General features: G+C 44.3%; 1 protein-coding gene across 2 annotated transcripts; it reads left to right on the forward strand.

Annotated features, from left to right (window-relative positions):
- Positions 1-1,068: 1,068 nt before the first annotated feature.
- Sars1 (seryl-tRNA synthetase 1) lies at positions 1,069-19,857 on the forward strand. Of its 2 annotated transcripts, XM_003479200.5 has the most exons (12): positions 1,069-1,305; positions 6,900-6,970; positions 10,202-10,282; positions 11,537-11,695; positions 12,659-12,802; positions 13,689-13,844; positions 16,825-17,046; positions 17,595-17,724; positions 17,989-18,146; positions 18,407-18,478; positions 18,963-19,092; positions 19,447-19,857. In XM_003479200.5, exons 1-12 carry the CDS (start codon positions 1,170-1,172, stop codon positions 19,602-19,604), a joined length of 1,617 nt encoding a protein of 538 aa, XP_003479248.1. In that variant the 5' UTR covers positions 1,069-1,169; the 3' UTR covers positions 19,605-19,857. The 2 variants fall into 2 exon arrangements, with proteins under 2 accessions (XP_003479248.1, XP_003479247.1); XM_003479199.5 differs by lacking the exon at positions 18,407-18,478 and having other exon boundaries at positions 1,070-1,305.
- The last annotated feature ends 3,415 nt before the right edge of the window (positions 19,858-23,272 follow it).

The following is a 23,272-nucleotide window of genomic DNA, read 5'->3' on the forward strand; positions in this document are numbered from 1 at the left end:
AACTCATTAAAGGGTTCACTGTGTATAACAAAAGACCCTCAGGAGATTCCAAAGGTTTTAGGAACTCTGTGACAGGAATCAGGAACAAAAATCAAATATATTATACCACAGACAACTATGCCATACCCTCCTCACTGGAGGCTCCTGAAGGCAGCATAACACCAAGAAGGTCTTAGTTCACTTAGCTCAGGAAAGGTTTTGGAGACAGGGCTCCAAAGCTTCTGCAAAGCAGAAGGATGGGTAGTGAGAACAGACCTTCTATTCCAAAATCTTGAAAATAATTTGTCATCAGAGGGTCTCTTGGATAAATCTGGCTTCTTTCAATAACTAGAATATTTTATTGTTAAGGCCTAAAAGCTATGAAATAAAAAAATGATGAAATCTTTGGAAAGGGATTTTCAAACAGACCCTAAACGCAACTTCACTATCTTCTACTGTTTTCAAGTTTGCCAAACATTGTCCCCTTTAAAGAGCCTCCTCATGTTTCTCTCTCTCAAAGATTTCACCTGCACTTTCCCCACCCTGTGAACTTAAAGTCTGGTAAAGGGATAACATGAAAATCAGATCAAGAGAAGTATTCCAGTCGAAACACCCAATCTCAAAAGAAAACTGTCATCTATGTGGACATCAGCTTCCAAGAGAGGGTGTCAATGAACAGGCCCTGCCTAAACTGTCACACACCCTTCAACATAAGGAACCTGGGGTATTTACGCTTTTAAGAGACAAGAGAACCCTTACAGAAAGGGACTGAGCCAGGAAGAAGCCACAAGCTGCAGAAGCCGGGCTGGGAGTGCACCTCAGTGATGCACTGGGATAGCGCTGGGACAGCACGTAAGAGACCTTGCCCCCAGCACCAGAAAAGAAGGACAGAGAAAGGAATAAAGAAAGGAAGGTAGTACGGACAGACAGGGAAAGAAGGAAAGGAAAAGAGAGAAGACCAGAGAGGAGAGGAGGGCCCGGAGGACAAGACTGAAGCCCATCCCACCGACGCCACGCCCCCTATCAGCCCCGCCTCCCGCAGGACGCTTCCGGTCGAAAGGGGGCGCCTGCGTGTCCCCGCGGCGCCTGCGCAGGAGACGGGTCAGCGCGCCGGCGCAGTGGGTCGGTCGCAGAGTGGCTGCTGCGGTAGGATCCTTACTTTCCTGAGTGTTGGCCCAGAAGAAAGGAAGATGGTACTCGATCTGGATTTGTTTCGAGTGGATAAAGGAGGGAACCCAGACCTTATTCGAGAAACGCAGGAGAAGCGCTTCAAGGACCCAGGACTCGTGGACCAGCTGGTGAAGGCAGACAGTGAATGGCGACGATGTAAGTGTCGGGATGCGCAGGGTAGCCTCCCTGATCCTATACTGAGCTTCGACTCTTGACTCTGATCACCGCTTCCAAGGGCACAGCCTCTGACTCTTGTCAGATCCCTTCTCGGGCTTCAATGGCTCCAGAGCTCTCCGTATTCCCAAAACGGGCCGGGAGCCGGTTCATTCCACTTTTCCTACCAGCTCCGGCGGCACAGTCTTTTCTGCGCGTGCTCCGGGCTGGCGGATCTGATTGAGACTGGAAATGATCAGGGCTCATGCGCCTGGAGAGCTGTCAAGCCTTCCAGCCCCTTGGGTAGCCAGAGGAAAATCAAAGCAGGAGGTTAGCGTGGGGTTCCCTTTCCTAATGCTTATTTTTGATCGCCTTCCGCCCTTTTCTCAACTTCAGCAAGGTCAAGATAGTTTCCCTCCGGATAGGATCAAAGGTTGCTGTCTGATAGTTGAGACATCTGCAACAAAATGGGTTAACTCTGCCTACATTGACAGCATTGGGGGACTTGGAAGCCACTCCAGGCTAAAAGCAATGATTTGGGACCATCTTGTGACCTATTGACATATCTTTAAGAATCAGAAAAATCTTTAATGTGGTCATTAGACGAAAAGAGAGAGGCGTGGTGAGGCAAGAAATACTTGTCATAATTGAGGTTGTGATTTGTGGAAATTTTCCAGAAAAAACATTGGCAGAGTTGAAGAAGAACCTAGAACTGAGCTGGGCATCTTGCATCTTATATAAAGTTAAATAAAACCGTAGCACCCTCTGCATAGGTTAACTGGAGTGGCTACTGGCTGGCAGGATGTTGTCAAGAACATGTGATTCGTTTTGTCTGATGCAATAGACCTGCAACCAGCTGAGAGCCAGATTTATGACAGCACACTGCGAAGACAGTTTCAATCCATGAGTGTGATGGATATCTCTTTAAGAAAATGGATTTTTAAGTTTTAAAGGGCCTTGTATGCCAAAAGAGTATTTATTTAGCTTAAGTTATCTGCTGATTGTGTACACCTTATGTATTCTGGCATTTTGTGAGCTTCCGCACTTGAATCTGAAGTTTTAAGTTGCAATGAAATGATACTTGCCACATTTTTGTTTAGGATAAATATAAAGTGAGCACTACTGTACCAAACCAGAAGTCAGGAGTGTCAGATTTTATTAGTCCAGCCATTGGTCAGCTGCTAAATGTCTTTTCATTGTATTAGTCTATCTCGTGTGTGTAATGTAGACGCTTGTAAAAAGTTTTGTTACTTATCTGACAAATGGATATGTGGTGAATTCTTTAGGGACAGAGATCGAGTTATATGTATAGGACATACATACATTAAAGAAAAAGATTACAACAATTTAAATATTTTAATTGGCTTTATTTTGCACTTTTGGAATGGATAACATTTTATTCTTTAAAATAGAATGAGTATTCTCATGAACTTGAATTTTGTTTTGTTTTGAGGCAGGGTCTTGCTATGTAGTTTGGCTGACCTTGGTTTCAGTATGCAGCCCAAGCTGGCCTAGAATTTGTGATCTTCCTGCCTCAGCCTCCCAAGTGCTAGGATCACAGGTGTGTGCCACCACACCTGACTCAGAAGAGGTAGGTTTGCAGAGAAGGGTTGAGGAAAGCAGAAACAAAGAAAATATAGGGGCTTTTCAAAGGTACTTTCTCTGTAAGGTGAGAGCAAGAGACAGAAAAATAGAAATATAATCGATTAGTCAACATCAGATTGTGTGTTTACTTTTGTGAGGCTAAAGAATGTAAGGATTAAAGCAGAGGAAACTTCATTGTCATGCAGATTGAAACTAGCTTATTTGGGAAATGCGTTTCCTGATTTCTGAGAAGGTCAGATAACCAGTTATGAGTTTGGTTTTGTGGAGTTGTAGCATGGATAACTGCACTTGATTTTTAGTCTGATCTTTTGGAACCTGTTACAGGAGCCTAATCCAAAACAATAGTTTCCTGCAGTTTGTAATATGCATAGATAAAATAGATATGCATAGATAAAATTTTAATACCTAGAACTCCCCTGTTTCTCAGGAAGGACTTCATGAAAGTTTTTTGTCAGTGCATAAAAATTATCTGTGTCTTTTGTTTCGCTTTTTGTTTTGGTAGTGGTACTGGATATGGAATCCATGGCCTTTACACTGAGCTACATCCCGACCAGCCTGCCTTGCCTTGCATTGTCTTTTTCTTTCCTTTTTCCTTTTCTTTCCTTTCCTTTGCCCGGGTTGGACTTGAACTTTGATACTCCTTCAGGCTTGCAAAATGCTAGCTAGCCTCACAGGTGTGTGCTGCCACGCCCAGTTCCTGTTATTTTTCTAGAAGTTTTATGACTTTTGCATTTAGGTATGCAATTTATCTCATTAACTTTGGTGTATTATGGTGCTTACCATGGCATGCTGGCAGCTCATGTAAGCTAAGAATTGACAGTTTAAGCCTGGCGTGGTGGCTTATGCCTGTAATCCCAGCACTCAGGAGGCTGAGGCGGGAGGTTCATTGTGAGTTCAAGACCAGCCTGGGCTACAAAGTGCGCTCAAGGCCAGCCCAAACTGCATAGCGAGACCCTGTCTCAAAAAGACAAAAAAAAGAATTGACAGTTTGTCTGTTTGTTTAGTATGGAGAGCCAGTTGCTAATGATAAAACATTGCAAATTTAGAAGGAACTTCTATAGAAAAAACTTACATAGCTAACATCTTTCTCAATGATGAAGTAGGAATGCTATTCTCCTGAGGTTAGGAATAAGATATGATGTTCCTTTTCACTACTTCTAGTCAGCATCATGCCAGAAGTTACAGATGATATGATATGAGACAAGCAACAAAGGAGAGATACTTAGAGAATTAAGAAACTTCTATGATTAAGTAACAATTACAAAGCATTAGATAACCAGGGATTTATTTAAGAACTTCACACTGAAAACTGTAAGACATTACTGTGAAAAATAAAAATAGTGAAGGAATATATTATCTTCATTGACTGAAACATTCAGTATTGTTATTTTTTAATTGTTTTATTTTCTCTAGTTCTTTTTTTGTCTTTTTGAGACAAGGTTTTGTTACTCAGTGTAGGCGGCCTTTGTGGTCCAGGCTGACCTTAAATTTGTTTTTTTTTTTTTTTTGTCTTTTTCCTTTTTATCGGTACCGGGGATCGAACTCACGACTGCCTGCTTGCAAGGCAGGCGCTTATGCCGCTGAGCTAAATCCCCAGCCCCGCTGACCTTAAATTTGAAGGTATGCTTCTGCCTCCGTTTCCTGAATGCTGGGATAATAGACGTGTATCATCATGCCTGGTTTTTATTTTATATTCTTGACACCTATCACAGTATTAGTGTGTGTGTGTGTGTGTGTGTGTGTGTGTGTGTGTGTGTGTTTTCCTGACACTGACATGGCATATTGGCATATTGGCAAATAGGATGGACTAAATGAGATTTTAAAAAATTTGTTTCAAAACAGTAGATTTAAATGGGGCATGGTGGTGCACACCTGTAATCCCAGCACTCGGGAGAAGGAGGCAGAAGGATCATTGCGAGTTCAAGACCAGTTTAAGCTATAAAGTGAGCTCAAGGCCAGCCTGAAGTGCATAGTGAGACCCTGTCTCAAACAAACATAAAAATAGATTTATAAAAAATTTTAAAATAGTAGAGACAGATCCTGTGTACAATTCACTCAGTTTTGCCTGGTAGTAAATTTTATATAACTAGTACAATATAAAAACCAAGCAATTGATGTTAAAATCCACAAACCTTAACTCAATTTTCACCAGTTTCACATGCATTCATGCTTGTGTTTCTAACTACCAGCACTTTCAGCCCATAGAACTGAATGTCCTGGTACTTTCCTCACCACAAATGTCTTTCTTTCTGTCCCTTTGTAGTGCAGTATATTCACTTTCCCTTCCTCCGTCAAGTCCCTGACAATGTCTAACCCTGTTGTCCATTCATAATTTTGTCAGTATGAATAAATGAATGAGAAAATACATCATTTTATGCTAAAATTTAAAGGTACATTGAAGAGAGAAGCTTGCTGACAACATCTTAAGTTGCAGTTACGTGTAGGTATAATGTCATTTCTTGTTATCAGTTTTACTTCTCAGAAGATTGATCTCTTTTTCCTACTATGGTATCCCAGATGCTTAGATTTAAGAGATCTAACGCTTAGTAATCAGAGTCAGACTGAAACTATAATACATATAAATACTTTGTGGGGGGCACTGGGGATGGAACTCATGACCTTGAGCTTGCTGGGAGAGCGCTTATACCACTGAGCTAAATCCCTGCCTATAATACCAATATATTAATTAGGGCTATTTGACTAAAGAAAGAGGAATACAAATTTGAGGCTAGCCTGGGCAACTTAGTGAGACCCTGTCTCAAAATAAAAAATAAAAAGGACCAAGAGTGTGGCTTAGCACTCCCTGGGTTCAATCCCCAACATGAAGAAAGAAAGGGAGAGCAAGAACGAAGACAGGAAAGGAAAGGAGAATGGAAGGAATCCAAATTACAAATAATAAGTTATTATCAAGGTTGTCAAGTGAGCTGGACGTGGTGGCAAATACCTATAATCCCAGCACTCAGGAGACTGAAGGGGGAGAATTGCTGTGAGATTGAGGCCAGTTTACCAAAAAAAAAAAGGCTGTCTACTGAGCATGACATTGGTGAAAAGGGAATAACATTTACTATTTCTAACAGATACAGCAATCAGTTTCATAATAGAAATACAATGCCTCTTTTTTAGATTTCCATATACAGCAATACAAGTATATAGGATCTTTGAATCTTAAGATAATTGGGCAGGTTATAATTATGTGTATATATTAAATTTCTCACCTGTGTTATTTTACAGTGGTATCATATGTTAAGATTTTTAAATTTTCAACCTCATAATTGCTTTTTCCTTGTCTCCAAATGCTGGGGATAGCCTGTTGTTGTCACTAGTCTGTGCTTGGAGTTCTAAAAGCACCAAGATTTTACAACTTCATTTTGTCTCTGCCTACGTTTTGACCTTAGTTGAGATCCATAGGGTGTTGGTCAGCTTTCCATATCTGTAACAAAGTACCTAATCAGCTTGAAAAGAAGAAAGGTCTATTTGGGCTCACATTTTTAGAAATTTCAGTCAGTGGTTGATTGGCCATGTTGCCTTTGGGCCTGTGGTGAGTCAGTAAATGATGGTAACAGTGTGTGGTAGGGAAAGCTGCTAACCTGCTGGTCACCTCCAAGCAAAAGTAGAAAGATGGGAAGGGGGTGGATTTCCACTACTTTCCTTAAGGGAATGCCCAGTAACTTGTGATCTCTTACCAGCCTTCCTACTTTTTTGTGTGTGTCTTTTTGAGATAGGGTTTCACTATGCAGTTCTTTAAGCTAGCCTTGAATTCACTTTGTAATCCAGGCTGGCCTCAGACTCCCAGTGATCCTCCCGCTTCAGTCCTGACTTCTTAAAGGTTCCTCCGGCTACCTGTAGTGCCCAGATGAGAACCAAAAGTCTTTTAACACATGAGGCCTTTGGGGACAGTTATCCCCAAGGAATAACCTTGGTACCAAGGAACCAAGATCAGGGAATATCTTATGTGTGTTTCTTTGATATAGTCTTTGCTTCTCTATTTTTAGGCAGATTTCGGGCAGATAACTTGAACAAGCTGAAGAACTTATGCAGTAAGACAATTGGAGAGAAAATGAAGGTAAGAGGTCTGAGTAACAGCCTGAGAGCTAGAGCAGAGGTATTTGATCTTGTTTTTAGCTGATGTTTACCGAAATTCTAACTCAGCATCTAATTCTGGAGATGCTCAGTGTCTTACAGGGGGAAAATTAGTTTAAAAAGAAAGAGAGATAAAGAACTAGGGGACATCTTCTGTTTTTGGTAAGATTTGTTCCACACTGGCACTCATCTACTCTTCTGTGTGTGTGTGTGTGTGTGTGTGTGTGTGTGTGTGTGTGTGTGTGTTTTTCTAATCGGTACCAAGGATTGAACTCACGACTACCTGGTTACAAGGCAGGCGCTTAAATCCCCAGGCCTTTTTTTAACTTTTTGAGACAGGGTTTCACTATGTAGTTCAGGCTGGCCTTGAGCTCACTTTGTAACCCAGGGTGGTCTCGAACTTGCAATGATCCTCCAGCGTCAGCCTCCCGAGTGCTGGGATCACAGGAGTGCGCCACCATGCCTGGCTATCTGCTCTTCTATTTTTGTTGTTGTTGTTGTTGTTCTTCTATTCTTACTAATAGGAATTTTAATTCCACCAAGTCATCCTTTTCATTTCTTTCTTGAGTTTGACCTATGCTGCTGGAAAGCTTTTCTTTTGGCAGACTTTAGAATTTCTGACCCAGTGTTGCCCTGCTGCACTCTGAAAAAAGCAGATATGTAGCCTATGTTTTGGGTTGGCCTGCTGTTAGCTGCTTGATTTTTAAGCAAGTTAACTTCTGAGCCTCAGTTTCTTTTATCTGCAAAATGGTAGCACATTTACCTGTAGAATGAGATAGCAAAAAGTAAATTTCTTTTAAATGTAATAAACTTGGCACAATGCCTAGAATATTATAATTGTTCAGCACTGTGACAGACGGGATAGAAAGTGGTTATTAGATATCCCAAAATCCTGATGTTTATGGAATATTAAATTTCAGTTCAGCTTATGCTTTGATAGCCAAAATAGTTCTTGGTTTTAACCTTTCTTAAAAAAAAATACCTCTTGACTCTTAAACACTAGTTTAAAAAGCATGTTAAAACTGGGTATGGTGGCCATGCAGTATTCTGGGAGGCTGAGACAAGAGGATCACTAGCAGAACCCAACCTGGGCAGCTTAGCGAGTCCCTATCTCACAGTGAAAAATTTAAAAAGACTGGCAGTGCAGCCCCAGCCCCGTGTGAAGGTCCTGAGCTTAATCCCAGTACTGCAAGAAAGACAGCAAGCAAGTAAGCAAGAGAAGGGCCAAAAGAAAAAAAAAATGGAATGCACTCTACAATCTAGGTCATTTAAGGTATGTATCTGGAAACTAATGCAAAAAATTATAAAATTTTGAAGCTGGAATCAATCAAAAAGCATGACAGAAAGATAACCTTGGGCTTCTAGCACCTTACGCTTCATGATAGTTTATATCCTTCTCTTGAACAAGTTTTTGTTTTCTTTTGAGGACTGAACCTAGCACCTTTGCCCTGAACTATATCCTTAACGACCCCCAGCCCTGTTTTAAGACAGTCTTGTTATATAATCCAGGCTTGCCTTGAACTCAACTGTAGAGCCCAGACTGGCCTTAAATTCCTGGCAATCCTCCTGCCTTAGCCTTCTGAGTATTGGGATGACAGGCTGTGCCACCATACCCAGCTCCCGGCCCTTTTTATTTTTTTATGTATTATATATATATATATATATATATATATATTTTTTTTTTTTTTTTTCCTCTTTTTTTGCAACAGGGTCTTGCTGTGTAGTTCAGGTTGGCCTTGAGCTCACTAGGCTGGCCTCAGATTCATGGCTATTCTCCTGCCTCAGCCTTCTGAGTGCTGAGACTACAGGCATGCACCACCATGCCCAGCCACTAATCTTTTATTTAGAAACAGAATCTCACAAAATTGCCCAGTCTGATATTGAATTTATGACCTTCCTGCCCCAGCTTCTCAGACTACTGGGATTATTGGTATACACAGCTGTGCCAGCTCTTTGACAGTATTTTTACTTTTCTTTTTAATGAATGGATTTCATTTTTGCAGATTTGTACATGCACATAAAATCCTTTGATCATTTTTAGGCCCATCTACTGTCTTTCCCTGCCCTCCCTGCTAATTTCACATTGAGGACTGGTTCAGTGTGTAATGTTACACTTTGAGCTGTGATTGTCCGTAACATGCAGTTTTCTTCTTCATGATGCTTAATCATTTGCAGGTCAGAGGCCCAATAGTTTATTAAGGCCCTTCGATACCCCTGCCCAGATGTTCTTGGGGACCTGTACATAGACAGTCCCAGCTGGGTGTTCTTTGGAGCAATAAGTTGGGAGTGAGTGTTTTTATTTGCAATGGCATTCTTAGGCCCAGCTTTATTGCTGGCTCTTTAGGTCCTTTTCACTCTTACTGTCCATTGGAATAGGTGTAGCAGTGCTTTGTGGGCACTGGAAAGTATTCACATACTTTCATAAACACTTCATTTTGGTTTTGATCTCTGCCGCAAACCTAGAATGTAGGTATTACATTTATTTTTTATCAGTCTTCTTTAGAGAGTAAGTGAATAGACTTAGAATATTAAGGAACTTCCCTAAAATCAGAGACTAAGTCAGTTGTAGAGCCAGACTTTAAACTCAGAACTTGAATCTGTTGTCTCAGAGACTTATCAGGAGGCGTGTGTTGCTACCATAGGCTCACACTATCTTTAATACCATTACACATCCACATCCACTATTGTATCTGTACTGCAGGGCTAGGGCACCCATGATCCCAGTATAATCCAGCCCTGTAGATAAAGGCTGAAGCATGAGGATCGTGAATTTAAGGCAAACCTTGGCAGTGAAATTAGAAATGATGATAAAAGAATGAAGAGGGAAGATGGTGAGCCCTGGCCTTGCCAAACTGCATTGGTTGCCCTAAGCTTAGTTTCAGATTAATGATCTCTTTTCATTTCTCTTGTTTCCCTTGATGCTCTCATAGTCCCTCGGTCCATTCATTTTCCCTCCGTAGCCTGAGTGCTGAGTTTGTTCCTAGTGAACACAAGGACACACTCTCAGGGCCTGCTTTTGATTCTCCTGCACATGAGCATTTCAAATGCATTGTCCTGTGAGTTCCATGATTCTTTCCATGTCCAGGCAAAGCCATGCTTCTTTTCATGGTCTTGATATTAACCCCCTCACCCCCAATTAACAGATTAATTGACTTGTCCAAGATCAGAAAGCTAAGAAACAGCAGTATAAAGACTGTTTTTTTTCTTCTTGCAGAAAAAAGAGCCAGTGGGAGATGATGACTCTGTTCCTGAGAATGTGTTAAATTTCGATGATCTCACTGCAGACACTTTAGCTGTAAGTTACAGTCCTTTTCTAAGTTGGAGTTGCTGCTCTTTTGTCCTAACTGCATTCCTAGGCAGCAAGTGCTGACACTGTTCTACACTTCGGGCACAGCCTTGGTTTCCTGGCCCTGGGCGGTGTCCCTAGGCACTTTTGTTGTACTCTGTGTTTATTAGACAGCAGACGGAAACAGATGAACTGGAAAAGCCAAGGGTAAGAAAAAAGGAACTGAATCCGTGTTTGGTTTAGGTAATTCCATTTCTTACTCTATTTCATAAAGTAAAAGAATTTCTGAATTTACTGTAATTCATTAAACATCCATGATAGTGTCCCTACAGCAGTAATTTTTCAAGTGTTTTTATAACTGAATTTAAAGCTAAAAATATAAACAAAATTGTTCTCAAAGATCCTATTTGGGGACCTGATCCTGTCTAGTGCAGCCTCTAAGTTTCCCTCAAGAAATCAAAGCACTTGAGCCGGGCGTGGTAGCATTTGCCTTTGAGACCAGCCTGGATTACAAAGTGAGCCCAAGGCCAGCCTGAACTGCATAGTGAGACCCTGTCTCAAAAAGACCAAAAAAAAAAAAAAAAAAAAAGAAATCAGAACACAGCTTGAAGCATGTGCAGTAAGGTACGTGAAAATAAACTTAAGACAAGACAAGGTCTCTAATAAAGTTATCTTCTCAGAGAACATTTACATGTATGTGCCTAATAGAAAGTTAAATTTGTTCTATCAGGAAAATGCAGAGTACAAATTAAAGGAAAGTTATCTTGGAAGAGCCACAGTATTAAAATTCCTTGGTTGTATAGGAACAGTAAGGAGTGGCCAGAAAATATTTATCTGTGCTTTAGGTGCCACCAAAGGAAAATGCCAATGAATTTGTGTTTTGTTTGGTTTTGTTTTGTATTGGCAATCAAACTCAGGACCTTGCACTTGCCAGGCAGGCACTATGCTGTTGAGCTATGTGCCTGGCCCGCCAGTGGATTTGCAAAGCAAGACTCCGTAATCTCTATTTGTATAAAATAAATCTCAGTTCTTTGAGGGCCTTCATTTTCAATTTTTAAAATGCTATCAGGCATTGGGGGTGTAGCTCAGTGGTAGAGTGTTTGCCTAGCTTGTGTGAGGCCCTGGGTTCTATCCCCAGCACTGCAAAAATAGAAATATATGTTGCTAGAATGGTTGTCCTTGTTAGGGTACCAGTGATTTATTCTTTGCACTGTTCTTGATCCACATGTCCTGGGTCTAAGACTCTCCTGTGTTCATTTACAGAACCTAAAAGTCTCACAAATCAAAAACGTCCGACTCCTCATCGATGAAGCCATCCTGAAGTGTGATGCAGAGCGATTAAAACTGGAGGCCGAACGGTTTGAGAATCTTCGAGAGATTGGGAACCTTTTGCACCCCTCTGTGCCCATCAGTAATGATGAGGTAGGCAAGGACACCTTCCATGGCTGGCTGAGGGGCGGGCTAGGGTGGAAGAGACCATGGGACAGGAAGCTGGGCCACGCTGGTGCTTGGTATCACAGGCAGGCTCTTTGTACTTTTCCTCTGCCACCAATTGAGCATTTCAGGAGTCAGATCCTTGCCTGATTGGGGACTAGCAGAGACAGCAGGTAGGAGGAGACTCCTGGCACCGAAAGCTCTTCTAAATAGGGCTGCTGTCCTCCACTGCCTGTTGCCCCTGGTAGCAGCTAGTCCTGTGGGAGGGATCTGCTAAAATCAACGTAACCCCTCACCCACACCCTGTTGGGAAGCTGCAGGTTGAAGGGAAATCTGCATGATAAAAGTTCCCTGCTGGGCGGGTGCTTCCCCGGCACAAAGCTGCTTGGAGCCCAGTCTTTGTTCCCTGACACCCTAGCGTGGCAGGGCCCATCTGTGCCTCTTTCATTCATTCCCTGGTGAATGTTAAACTCACTGCAGGCTGGGGTGTGCAGAGGCCTCGGAGCCAGAGCAGACTGGGAGGTCAGGGCCTGAGCCCGCCTTCATGTGGCCTGAGACCAGTGAGAGCCTGGAAAAATAATCAACATTCTCTTCTGTACCCCAGGCGATACTGATTGTCTGGGGGCAGTTGTCCCAGTGCACGATTTTTAAGGAGTCATTTAAAAGGGTAACAAAACGTAACAAAGCCCAAGAGACTAATACAAATCTCCCAGAAAACCCCAATTCAATTCCCAGTTTCGTGGCTAGAATGGCTTCTAGGACCTTGTAGCCTACTGTTTCTTGGTGAAATAGCAAATTCTCTTCACTAGTTACTGTATACAATAACCAAAAACCTAGTGTTTGATTTAAGTAGTGGCTTCCCAAAACTAACTTTCTGTTGAGCGGAGTTTGGAAAGATGGAGGTTGTAGAATTAAAGAGATCATGTGTCTCTCTTGGTCTTATTTCTTTAGGATGCAGACAACAAAGTAGAGAGGATTTGGGGTGATTGCACAGTCAGGAAGAAGTACTCTCATGTGGACCTGGTGGTGATGGTAGATGGCTTTGAAGGCGAAAAGGGGGCCATAGTGGCTGGGAGTCGAGGATACTTCCTGAAGGTAAGATCTGGGAACAAGTGGGGTAAAGAACTAAAAAACAATTGCAGAAAATCATAATCATATTTAAAAGGCCCTAAAATCCACTACTTGTGCAGCCTGTCTGTAAATATGTAGCAATTAGAGGCAATTCTCTCTCTAAAGCAAGAGAGTGCTTACCCAGATTCCAAAGAACAAAAGCCATTCAGTGATCCTCCATAATAAGTATATTTTGCTGACTGAATCAGAACAATCTCTGCCTTTGAGGGACTCACAGTCAGTGGACAGTCAGACAAGAAACAAAGAGCTGAAACCCAGTGCAATAAGCTTGTAGTCTGAGTAGACCCAGAGAGTACTTAGAAACTGGGTAGATGGAGGCAGTATCCCGTGCTAACTGGCGCAGAAGGCCCATGATCAAGGATAGCTTCCAAAAGATGTGATGAAGTGATTTTGGAAGTAAGTGTGCACTGAAGTATGTACTACCTTTATAAATGAATACAGTATTTTGTGAGTTAATTTAGGGAAATGTCTTTGCACTCTGGATGAACAACCATTCCCTTATTTTATTGTTTCCCTTATTTTAGTCTCCTAAAGATAATTTTTCAGTATGCCTATAATCCCAGCACTCCTGAGTCTGACACAGGATCACCAAAATTTCAAGGCCAACCTGGGCTCCATAGTGAGACCCTCGCTCAAAAGAACAACAAAAAATGATAATTTCTGTGGATAAGGTGCCTGGATGACAGACTGCCGGGCTTTTTGGAGTTAAGAAGGACACTAGTGGTAGTTGCAGTTTTTCTTGGCCTGTGTTGTGGCTGTTACCAGTTGTGCCCAGTTGTCCCTGGTATGAGTTTCAGCAGGTGAGTGGGATGGTGACAAGGCCGACAGCACTGTGCCTCTCTTCCTTTAGGGAGTCCTGGTGTTCCTGGAACAGGCTCTCATCCAGTTTGCCCTCCGCACCTTGGCAAGTCGGAATTACGTTCCCATTTACACTCCCTTTTTCATGAGGAAGGAGGTCATGCAGGAAGTGGCTCAGCTCAGCCAATTTGATGAAGAACTTTATAAGGTAAGTAGTCTGGGGTGGCCTGGTAGAATAACTTAATTATGGAGCTTTCCTTAAATGACGCAGAGTGGTGCTATCTAACTTTCCATCTAGCTTTGGTGCTATCTAGCTTTCTGGCATATTGGAAATGTTCTATAGCTATAGTTATCAAGTGCTTAAAATCAGCCTAGCTATGACTGAGGAAGCAAATGTTTAGTGTAAACAGCCACATATAAGTGCTGCTGCTGTATTAGATGTGATAGCTCGGACCCCGGAATAAAACCCAAGGAAGCAAGAAATTAAAATTTGGGGAGCAAAGGCTTTATTTTAGGCCAGGGCTGGTGATGCAATCCCCGGGAGCCAATTTGGAGACTGTGCGCCTCACAGCTGGGGGATTAGGCTTTTAAAGTTGAAAAACCACAGGAATGTTGTAATCACTGACACAGTTAGGTAGCATCTGGGCTTTACAGAATTTCCTATAATTCCTTGAAGTTAAGCATTTCTTAAAGAACAGCACATTTTATTACAGATAGCCAGATGAGGGGTAGGGGAGAGGGTTATAGGAAACTGATACCTAAGGCTTTTTTACAGCTTTCTCAGGGAATAGAAACTTAACCTAGAAAGATGGGGGGGGGGGGCTGAGCGGCTACACAGAACAGGAATGAGGCGCAATGATTAGAACTAGGCTATAACATTAGACAGTGTGGATACAGAGCCTTTTTCATCTACCCCCTAGTAGTCTGTATATTTGTCACCAGGTACTTATTGGGTACTTGGATAAAAGAAAATACTGCAAGTGAAACCAGTCTCCCAGCCCCCTTACTATGACCTCCTACTGCTGACTTGGACACTAGAAGCTTCCACAGGGCAAGATGTACTTCCTTGGGGTGACTATGACTTACAGATCATGGCTCCTCATTAACCATGACCATCTTAGGGAGAGTCAGGGTATTCAAACTGAGACCATTCAGAATATCATTTTGGTCAGCTTACCGTTACACCAGCTGCAGCACTGTAGTCTGTCCAGCACTCAGAATTCTTAGAGCTGGGCTTAGTGGTACCTACCTATAATTCTAGCACTCCGGGAGGCTAGAGGTGGGAGGATTGCAAGTTCAAGCCTTGCTTAAGCAACTTAGCAATTTAATGAGACCCTGACTCAAAAAAAAAGGAAGAAAGACTGGAGATGTAGCTACGTGCAAAGGCCCATTTCCTAGTACTGCAAAAAAAAAAAAGTTTTTCTAGAATGTTTCTGCTGTAGGCTGTCTTTCATGGCAAATCTACCTCTTACTAGTCCCTCTCATTTAAGACTTATTCTGTTGGAAGTGAAAGTTTTGTTCTTATTAGCAAGTGCAGTTAGGGTCATTGATTTATAATTGGTTGCATAATGTTTGGCAAAATCAACATAGCTGGAATTTTCAGCTCTCCCTCTACTGAATGCTTAGGGAACTTCCTTTCTTGCCAAAAATAAATAATATAAATCACCTTTATCCTCCTGTATCTATACCGCCTCAACCCCCATTCTGTGTGTGTGTGTGTGTGTGTGTGTGTGTGTGTGTGTGTGTGTGAGAGAGAGAGAGAGAGAGAGAAAGAGAAAGAGAAAGAGAGAGAGACAAGATCTCACTATGCAGTTCAGACTGGCCTTTAGCTCACTTTGTAGTCCAGGTTGGTCTCAAAATCAACAGTCCTCCTACCTTCGCCTCCCAAGTGCTGGGATTACAGGTGTGTGCCACCACACCTGGCTTCCAACTCCCAGTCTGAGCATTGAGCCCTGGGCTTCCCCCAATGCTAGGTGAGCACTCTACAGTGAGCAGCGTCAGCCTCCCAGGGCTACATCTTTTTTTTTTTTTCCTCATTGTTTTCTTTCTTTCTTTTTTTTAATCGGTGCTGGGGATCAAGCTCACTACCAAGTGCTTGCAAGGCGGGCGCTTATGCCACTGAGCTAAATCCCCAGCCCTTCGCATTGTTTTCTTCAACATGTAAGTTGTTATTTGTTTGTTTGTTTGTTTATTTATTTATATTTTGTGGTACTTGATATGGAATTTAGGGGTATTCTACCACTAAGCTATAACTCAGCCTTTTAAAAAAATGTTTATTTTGAGTCAGGACCTTACCAAGTTGCTTAGGCTAGTCTTTAACTTACAATCCTCCTACCTCAGCCTCTCAAGTGCTGGGTTATAGGCATTTGCCTCCATACCCAGCACCATGAGTAATCTTTAAGGATTAGGACCACGAGCCTAAGTGCCAAGCATGCCAAAAGGATTTGCCACTTAGTAAATGCCTTATAAATCAACATAGTTTTCTTGCACATCTGTCAGTATTAACCATAATATATATATTCTATACATATAGATACATAGAGACTATATATAATATTATATATAGATTGATCAATCTGTCTTGTCTATTCCTGGTTACTGGAAGTAAATTCAGGGCCTTTGTGCTGAGCTACATCCTCAGCCCTGTAGCCTTTTTATTTTTTATTTCGAGACAGAGTCTTTCTAAGTTTCTTAGGCAGGACTTGAACTTGTGATCCTACTTTTTTTGTTTTTGGGGGGTTTTTTTGGTTGTTTTGAGACAGGGTCTCTCTATGTAGTTCAGGCTGACCTTGAGCTCACTTTGTAGCCCAGGCTGGTCTCGAACTCACAATGATCCTCCTGCCTTAGCCTCCCCGCCAAGTGCTGGGATTACAGGCATGAGCCACCACGCCAGGCTTATGATCCTTCAGTTTCATCCTCCCAGAGTTCTGGGATTACACAGGCTGTGACAGTATACCCATTTTATTGGGTGAGTGAAGTGAAAAGTATCTCCATAATTTGCATGGATCTCTGTCATATTAGGGACCCCAACTCAGTCATACCTGTGTCCTCCCTTGTCTTCTTAACATTGCCTCCCCAGGAAGAGACTAAAGAAAATTCTTCCTTCCCTATTATTGATGTCTTTCCTGGAGTTTCTTAGATAGGCTGTGTCTTCCCTCCATCTTACCGAGCATAGGTCTCTCCTCCAGGTGATTGGCAAAGGCAGTGAAAAGTCTGATGACAACTCCTATGATGAGAAATACCTGATTGCTACCTCGGAGCAGCCCATTGCTGCTCTACACCGTGATGAATGGCTGCGGCCAGAGGATCTGCCCATCAAGTATGCCGGCCTATCCACCTGCTTTCGCCAGGAGGTGGGCTCCCATGGCCGTGACACCCGGGGCATCTTTCGAGTCCATCAGTTTGAGAAGGTGAGTGGAAGCAATGGGGAGCAGGAGGCTTTATCTCCCTGTGCAGATGGTCACAGGAGAGGCAGCGCCTGTGTTCTCAGGCCTACCCTGGCTCCCTCCTCTCATCCCCAAACCCTTTTCCTCTCATCCCTGCACCCTTTTCTGTGGAGAAGAACGTGGTAAGTTTATGGTAAAGTGGCTTTGAATATAGACCAGAACCAAACTGCCTGAATCCAAATGTTGACTCCACCACTTACCATCTCTGTGACAAGTTGCCTAACCTCTTTTGCTCCCTTTCTGTCTCTGTGAAAAGAGGATGATGGTCTCCACCTCACCAGGCCAGCTGTACCGGCCTGTGTAAATCACTTCGCACAGTAGTTGGTAAGGGCAGAGTCCATGGTGGCTCTCTGTCAAGCTGGTGACCTTGCTGTTGCAGACCAGTCTAGGTGAACTCAAATGCCTCCTCCTGGGGCCCTAGAGATGAGGTCTTCATCGCCAGGCTGTCTCTACTTTAGTTCTGCAGTTTATTCACTGTTCGCCACTGTCTCTGTCTCCATGGGCCTCTACAGATCGAACAGTTTGTGTACTCATCACCTCATGACAATAAATCATGGGAAATGTTTGAAGAGATGATTGCCACTGCAGAAGAGTTCTACCAGTCTTTGGGGATCCCTTACCACATCGTGAATATTGTCTCAGGTAGGGGATCTGTTGTCTTCTCAGCTTCTGCTTCCTACATCCAGACCCTGCCTTCACCAGCCATGCTGCTATACAGAGAGAGCTAGTAAGATCCAGCTCGATACCCCATTCATTAACACCCTTTGCACTCTGGACCGTTTGGTCATAAGACCTGAGCATGATCTCGCTCCTGGGGCTAAGATGTAAAGAATTTTTCAGGCTCATTGGAGGTTGGCCTTCTGAAATACCATGCCTCCTTCCTGAATTCTGTGTTTTTCCTTACAGGTTCTTTAAATCATGCTGCCAGTAAGAAGCTTGACCTGGAGGCCTGGTTTCCAGGTTCAGGAGCTTTCCGTGAGTTAGTCTCTTGTTCTAACTGTACGGATTATCAGGCTCGTCGGCTCCGAATCCGATACGGGCAGACCAAGAAGATGATGGACAAGGTAAATGGCCCCTGTGAGGTGGGCAGTAGGGCCTTCAGCACAGGACATGAGTGTCCTGTCCTGTGCCATCTCTCAGCCCTGGCAGAGGCACAGTAGTTCTCAGCATCTTGGGAAAATCTAAGTTTCTCAATCTAGACCAAAAAGGAAATCTGGGAATGACTTCTGTATTAGGACTGGGTTCTCTTAGAAGCCTGAGTCTAGCTCTGTTCTACAAGGTAATTCTAGCTTTTCTCTTTTCGGCTTTGTTTTCCTAACTCCAGAGAAAGAATAATCTCCGTTTATCTACACAGAACAACTTGGTGGCGGTGTCTTCCCTCTTTTCGCCCAAGAAGGTCGGGTTGTAAGCTCATCTCTCAAACCCAATCTTCAGCCCTGAACTAAGTCAGGCTTGTCATGGGTTAAGAACAGAGTCGCAGTAGTATTTTCTTCCTTCATGCCAGCTCTCCTCACGATAGTGGGATTTAGGACATTTCACTCATACAGACATGATGAATCTCTCTAGAGATAATCTAATAGGCAGTAATACTAAACCAGCTTTTTTTAAAAGGTTGAAAATGTCCAAGTGTGGTGGTACACACCTATAATCCCAGCAATTGGAAGGCTGAGACAGGAGGATCATTGCCAGTTTGAGGTCAGCCTGAACTGCATAATGAGACCTCATCTCAAAAAAAAAAAAAAAAAAGGTTGAAAACAGGTAGAGCCTGTCATGTTGATGTGAATAGATGTAGTTGGGGGATTTCTGACCAAATGGATGGTTCCTGGTCAGCAGTAAGACCAGCCAAAGGTTCATTTTTAACTCCCCTCCTCTCTTCCCAGGTGGAATTTGTCCACATGCTCAATGCTACGATGTGTGCCACTACGCGGACCATCTGTGCCATCCTGGAGAACTACCAGACAGAGAAGGGCATCATTGTGCCTGAGAAATTGAGGGAGTTCATGCCACCAGGTACAACTCCCAGCTCAGCTCCTCTGCCTCTTTCCTCTGTTTTCTCACTCTTGTGAATAACAAGCCCCTTTTGGAAGGTACATTCCTTTTATCAGCTCAGCAGATAAGAACCCAGTTTGAGTAACTCTGCATGATCCCTGGGCAGTGCAGGAGGCCTGTCGAGAGAGCACCAGTGCAGGTGCGATGCCCAACTTCTGCTAAGATTCAGACTGAGAAAGAAGATTGACCAAAACCGCTTCCTATTATGGGCATCCCGATGTTCAAAGGGACCATTGTCTTAACTTTTCCCCTGAGGTCCTTGGGGTTTGACTGTGTGAGAGATGACCAGTCATTTGGTTGACTCTTCCCTCCCAGGGCTCCAAGAACTGATCCCCTTTGTGAAGCCAGCGCCCATTGACCAGGAGCCATCAAAGAAGCAGAAGAAGCAACATGAGGGCAGCAAAAAGAAAGCAGCGACAAGAGATGTCACCCTGGAAAACCGGCTGCAGAACATGGAGGTCACCGATGCCTGACATTCCTTCCTCCCGGCTGGCCAGGCTTCCTTTCTGTCTGCTGGGGTCTCTGAGGCTGCCCACGAGCAGGATGGCCTAGCACCTACTCATCACCCTGCCCATCTGACTGCATTGCTAAAGGAACAGTCTGCCATGCACAGTGCAGGGTTCCCGTCTCCTTGCATGGGAATGAGGTCCGCCACTGATGACTGACGAAACCATGTAATAAAGCATCTCTGGGGAGGGCGTCAGACTTCCTCAGTCTTCTCCCTGAGGCTTGAGCCTGTCTCTTGACAGTTCCTCCTGGAACCACACTCCTGCTTTCTCTTCCAAATATAAGGCAAGTCAGAGCTTCTCAGTTAGTAGGTGCAGCCAGGGTAACTGAGTAGGTTCACTAGGGGTAGATTTAGTAAAGGCTCAAAGGGGAAGTGAAAACCTGGAGCCTTAGACACACAAACTTGCAGGGCCTGATGCCATATAAATTTTTTCCTGCCTAAAAGAACAAGGTAGGTATAACGGAGAGAGCAGAATGGATAAAGCTTCCTGGCTCTTGTGTTCCCTAGGAGAGGTTCCACAGAAGGGAGGGATGCTGTGAGGCACTGAAGTGGGACTTGACTGAATCCTAGAGCTCAAAGCTTCAAAACTATGGGCCTTTTTAACAGCTGGCTTCGTGACAGCTCATTGCTGCAACTCCAAGAGCTCAGATAGCTGGCAGGCCAGAAGCGTGCAGGAAGAATGTTTAGTGCTTCCCAGGAGCTGCCTGTGTTGCCTTAATAACCATGTGCTTCCCCTTTCATCTGCAATCTGCAACCTTCAACTCTAATAACACCTTTATGTTAGTCTAAGGCTTCTGTCCTAGCAGGTTCAAGTACTTCCGCCAGGTGATCCCTTTTATCTTTGTGATGGTCCCAGAAGCTAGGGTGGGGACATGATTATACCTGTTCCAGTATAGAAGGCAAAAAGAGAGGGGACATAGAAGCGTGGCCAGGTAGAAGTCCTGGCTCTGCAGCGGCGCTTTGTGTTTGTTATTTCTTTGGGAGGTTGAGAGAGGGAATATAACCGAGTTTATCATTTAGGAGCCACCAGCTCATTTCAGCTTCCTCAGTCCCTGCGTAACAACTTTCCTGGGTCTGCCGGAGCTGGCACTAAGGAAAGAGGCCAGTTTTCCACTGGGGGCTGATCCTGTTCATCTTGTGCCCAGATACCTGATCGAAACTGGGGCAACCAAAAAGGTGGCCACATAGCTCTCTTGCTTCCCTGCAGTGGGACCCACAAACAGCCTCTGCTTCTCAGCTCTTGGATTACAAAGCCAGAGTGGGGGCAAAAGAGCAAGCTGCTCCAGTTTGCGTTTCAGAACAAATTCACATTCAACCATCTGAAGAAAGCCAGCCTATAGGAGAGCAGGAGGCTATTTTTGCTCCACTCCCCCTCCATTTTAGAAGCCCGTTAGAGACTTGCAGGTATCCTGAACACTCCTAGTTCTTAGCCGTAGCATAGGAGGTCTTCACAGTTTCTCTCTTTGACTCCTCAGATCTGGCTCTTTGTGCTTGGGACCTTCCTATCAGCCCAAAGCTTTGCTTTCCTCCAGGGACCAGATATCTCTGGGAAGGCAGAAGCTGGTGGTTCTGAGCCTCTGGGCACCTGGTCCCAGCTCTTGCCTCCACTTCGTGCCAGCATGCTAACCTCACCTGGCCAGTTTATTGGGGCAGGCCGCACTTGGAGCCTGGACACAGCACCTTTGTACAGAGATAGCCTCCTATTGAGTAGCCGTGCCAGCTACATTTGTCTGCCCTGTGCAGGTTCCTTGTGTGGACCAACTTGTCTTAGCAGAACATAACCGCCCTGCTGCCTGAAGCCAGAGCAGAAGAAACTAGCTAATAGTCATTAAGGCCACAATGACATGGCTAAGGTTCCTTGCAGGTCATACACAGAATGTACTGAGCTAGGCGAGGTGGTGCATGCCTCTAATCCCAGCTACTCAGGAGGCTGGCAAAGGAGGATCAGAAGTTGGAGGACAGCCTGGACAACTTAGTGAACCTCTGTCTCAAAAAAATAATAAAGGCTGGGACTGTAGCTTGGGTACAGCACCTGTAGGTTCAATCCCCAGTACTCGGAAGAAAACAAAACAAAAAACTACACATGGGCAGGTGGGCATGCAGTCATTAATTGAGTGCTGACCCAGAGCCAGACACCTCTGGGAGCAAGTTTTACAACCCAGAAAGAATGGGCTACAGTCTCTGCTGTGAAAGAACTCAAGTCTATCGGGAAGGGTGTGGCTCACCTTCCAGAATGAGCTGAAAACCAGACTCCTCTCCCAGAAGCTGCGGCTTGGGGCTGATGCAAGCCTTGTTTAGCATAGGCTGACCCACCTGGAAGCTGAGTGGCTAGGAACAGACCCAAGTAACCTTAACTCCACCCTGGGTTTGCCTTCACAACTCTCAGCTGATACCCTCATCCCTGGCACCTTGACCTGCCCATCTCCAACCTCAGCTATCCAGGTTACCTCAGCAAACACCCAGAGGCCCTGCAGAGTGAGTCAGAGCCCTGGGTCCCTTACAAACCCTTGGTTCCCACACCCAGGAATTCAGGGCCCAAGACATTTGTCTGAGTGCTTCAGGCAAGAGGAGATCCTAGCAACCTGCTATGTGGTATCTGGCCTCTACCACAGGACAGATACCTTGAAGCTAGGCTTCACAAAACGAATTCTCAAACTGAATGGGGACCAGTGAGTTTTGGGGCCTCCCTGAGTTCATAGTCCGCTGGGCAGAGTTGCACCACATTACACTCCTAGGCTGAAACCTCTCTCCTGGGATCTGACTCACCCACAGTTGTCCTGTTTTTTGTCTGCGAAGCTTTTCCGGTTTACACCGGGTTGTGAGAACACCTCTTTCCCCAACCCCCATACCTCCCACGGGGGGCCTGGGGCAGCCCTGGCTGCTCTCCCAGGATCAGTCTGACAGGCAGAGCAGGGATGGGCCCCAGAGAAATGTGTTGCAAGTCCGAGCCTGTGCTAGAATGAGGGGCCTGCTCCTATTCCCCAGTCACTAGCCTGCCTGGGGTTCCCTAACAACTCCCAAATAGTCATGGCTTTCGGGCTATCCTTGCAACCACAACTGCCAGGCCCCGGCTGGGCCACCGCCTCTGACATTGCCCTTTTAAGACCCCCCCACACACCAAGGCGAGGGCACTGCAGGCAGGTTCTGACTGCAAGGTGCAGTTTCCCCTCGACCTGCCAGGAAAGAAGACCTAGGTGCCACTTCTCAACCTTCAGGTGGAGGTAGGGGTCTCAGGGACCTCTGAGGAAGCCCTTATCTAGAAGAAAGGTTCTCTCTGTAGCTGCTGTAATTGGCTGGTTCGCCAGCCCTGCATTTTGGAGTTCCTCCCTGACCCTGCTCTGATTTGGGCTTCATCCTCCGACCCAGACCCAGACCAACCCTAAGAATGGTCTGGGAAGTTATTTTTATTAAGGTGTAAATTACTGGTAACCTGGTGTGGCCCTTTTGGGAGACTTATCTGGTAAACGCTGGAGAAACTGAAGAATTAAGCTTTCGTTGAAACTAGCACTCATCCATTCCTCCCATCTTATCTCAGAGTGAAAAATAAATTAAAAAAAAAAAAAAAAACTCTTCCTTGAAAACCAGCGTTTGTGTGCTTGTGCCCTGGGCATGCCGCCATTCTGTGTCCCCTGA

This window comes from Cavia porcellus, unplaced genomic scaffold (genome assembly GCF_034190915.1).
Source record: "Cavia porcellus strain 051 isolate PalLab524CR breed Dunkin Hartley unplaced genomic scaffold, mCavPor4.1 scaffold_1, whole genome shotgun sequence".
NCBI classification, from domain to species: domain Eukaryota; kingdom Metazoa; phylum Chordata; class Mammalia; order Rodentia; family Caviidae; genus Cavia; species Cavia porcellus.

Bases quoted from the DNA above. Each gene is read 5' to 3' on its own strand.
- Sars1 (XM_003479200.5), top strand. From the start codon at position 1,170: ATGGTACTCGATCTGGATTTGTTTCGAGTGGATAAAGGAGGGAACCCA. The intron at 6,971-10,201 runs GTAAGAGGTCTG...TTCTTCTTGCAG, and splicing joins CAATTGGAGAGAAAATGAAG to AAAAAAGAGCCAGTGGGAGA. The intron at 19,093-19,446 runs GTACAACTCCCA...CTTCCCTCCCAG, and splicing joins GAGGGAGTTCATGCCACCAG to GGCTCCAAGAACTGATCCCC.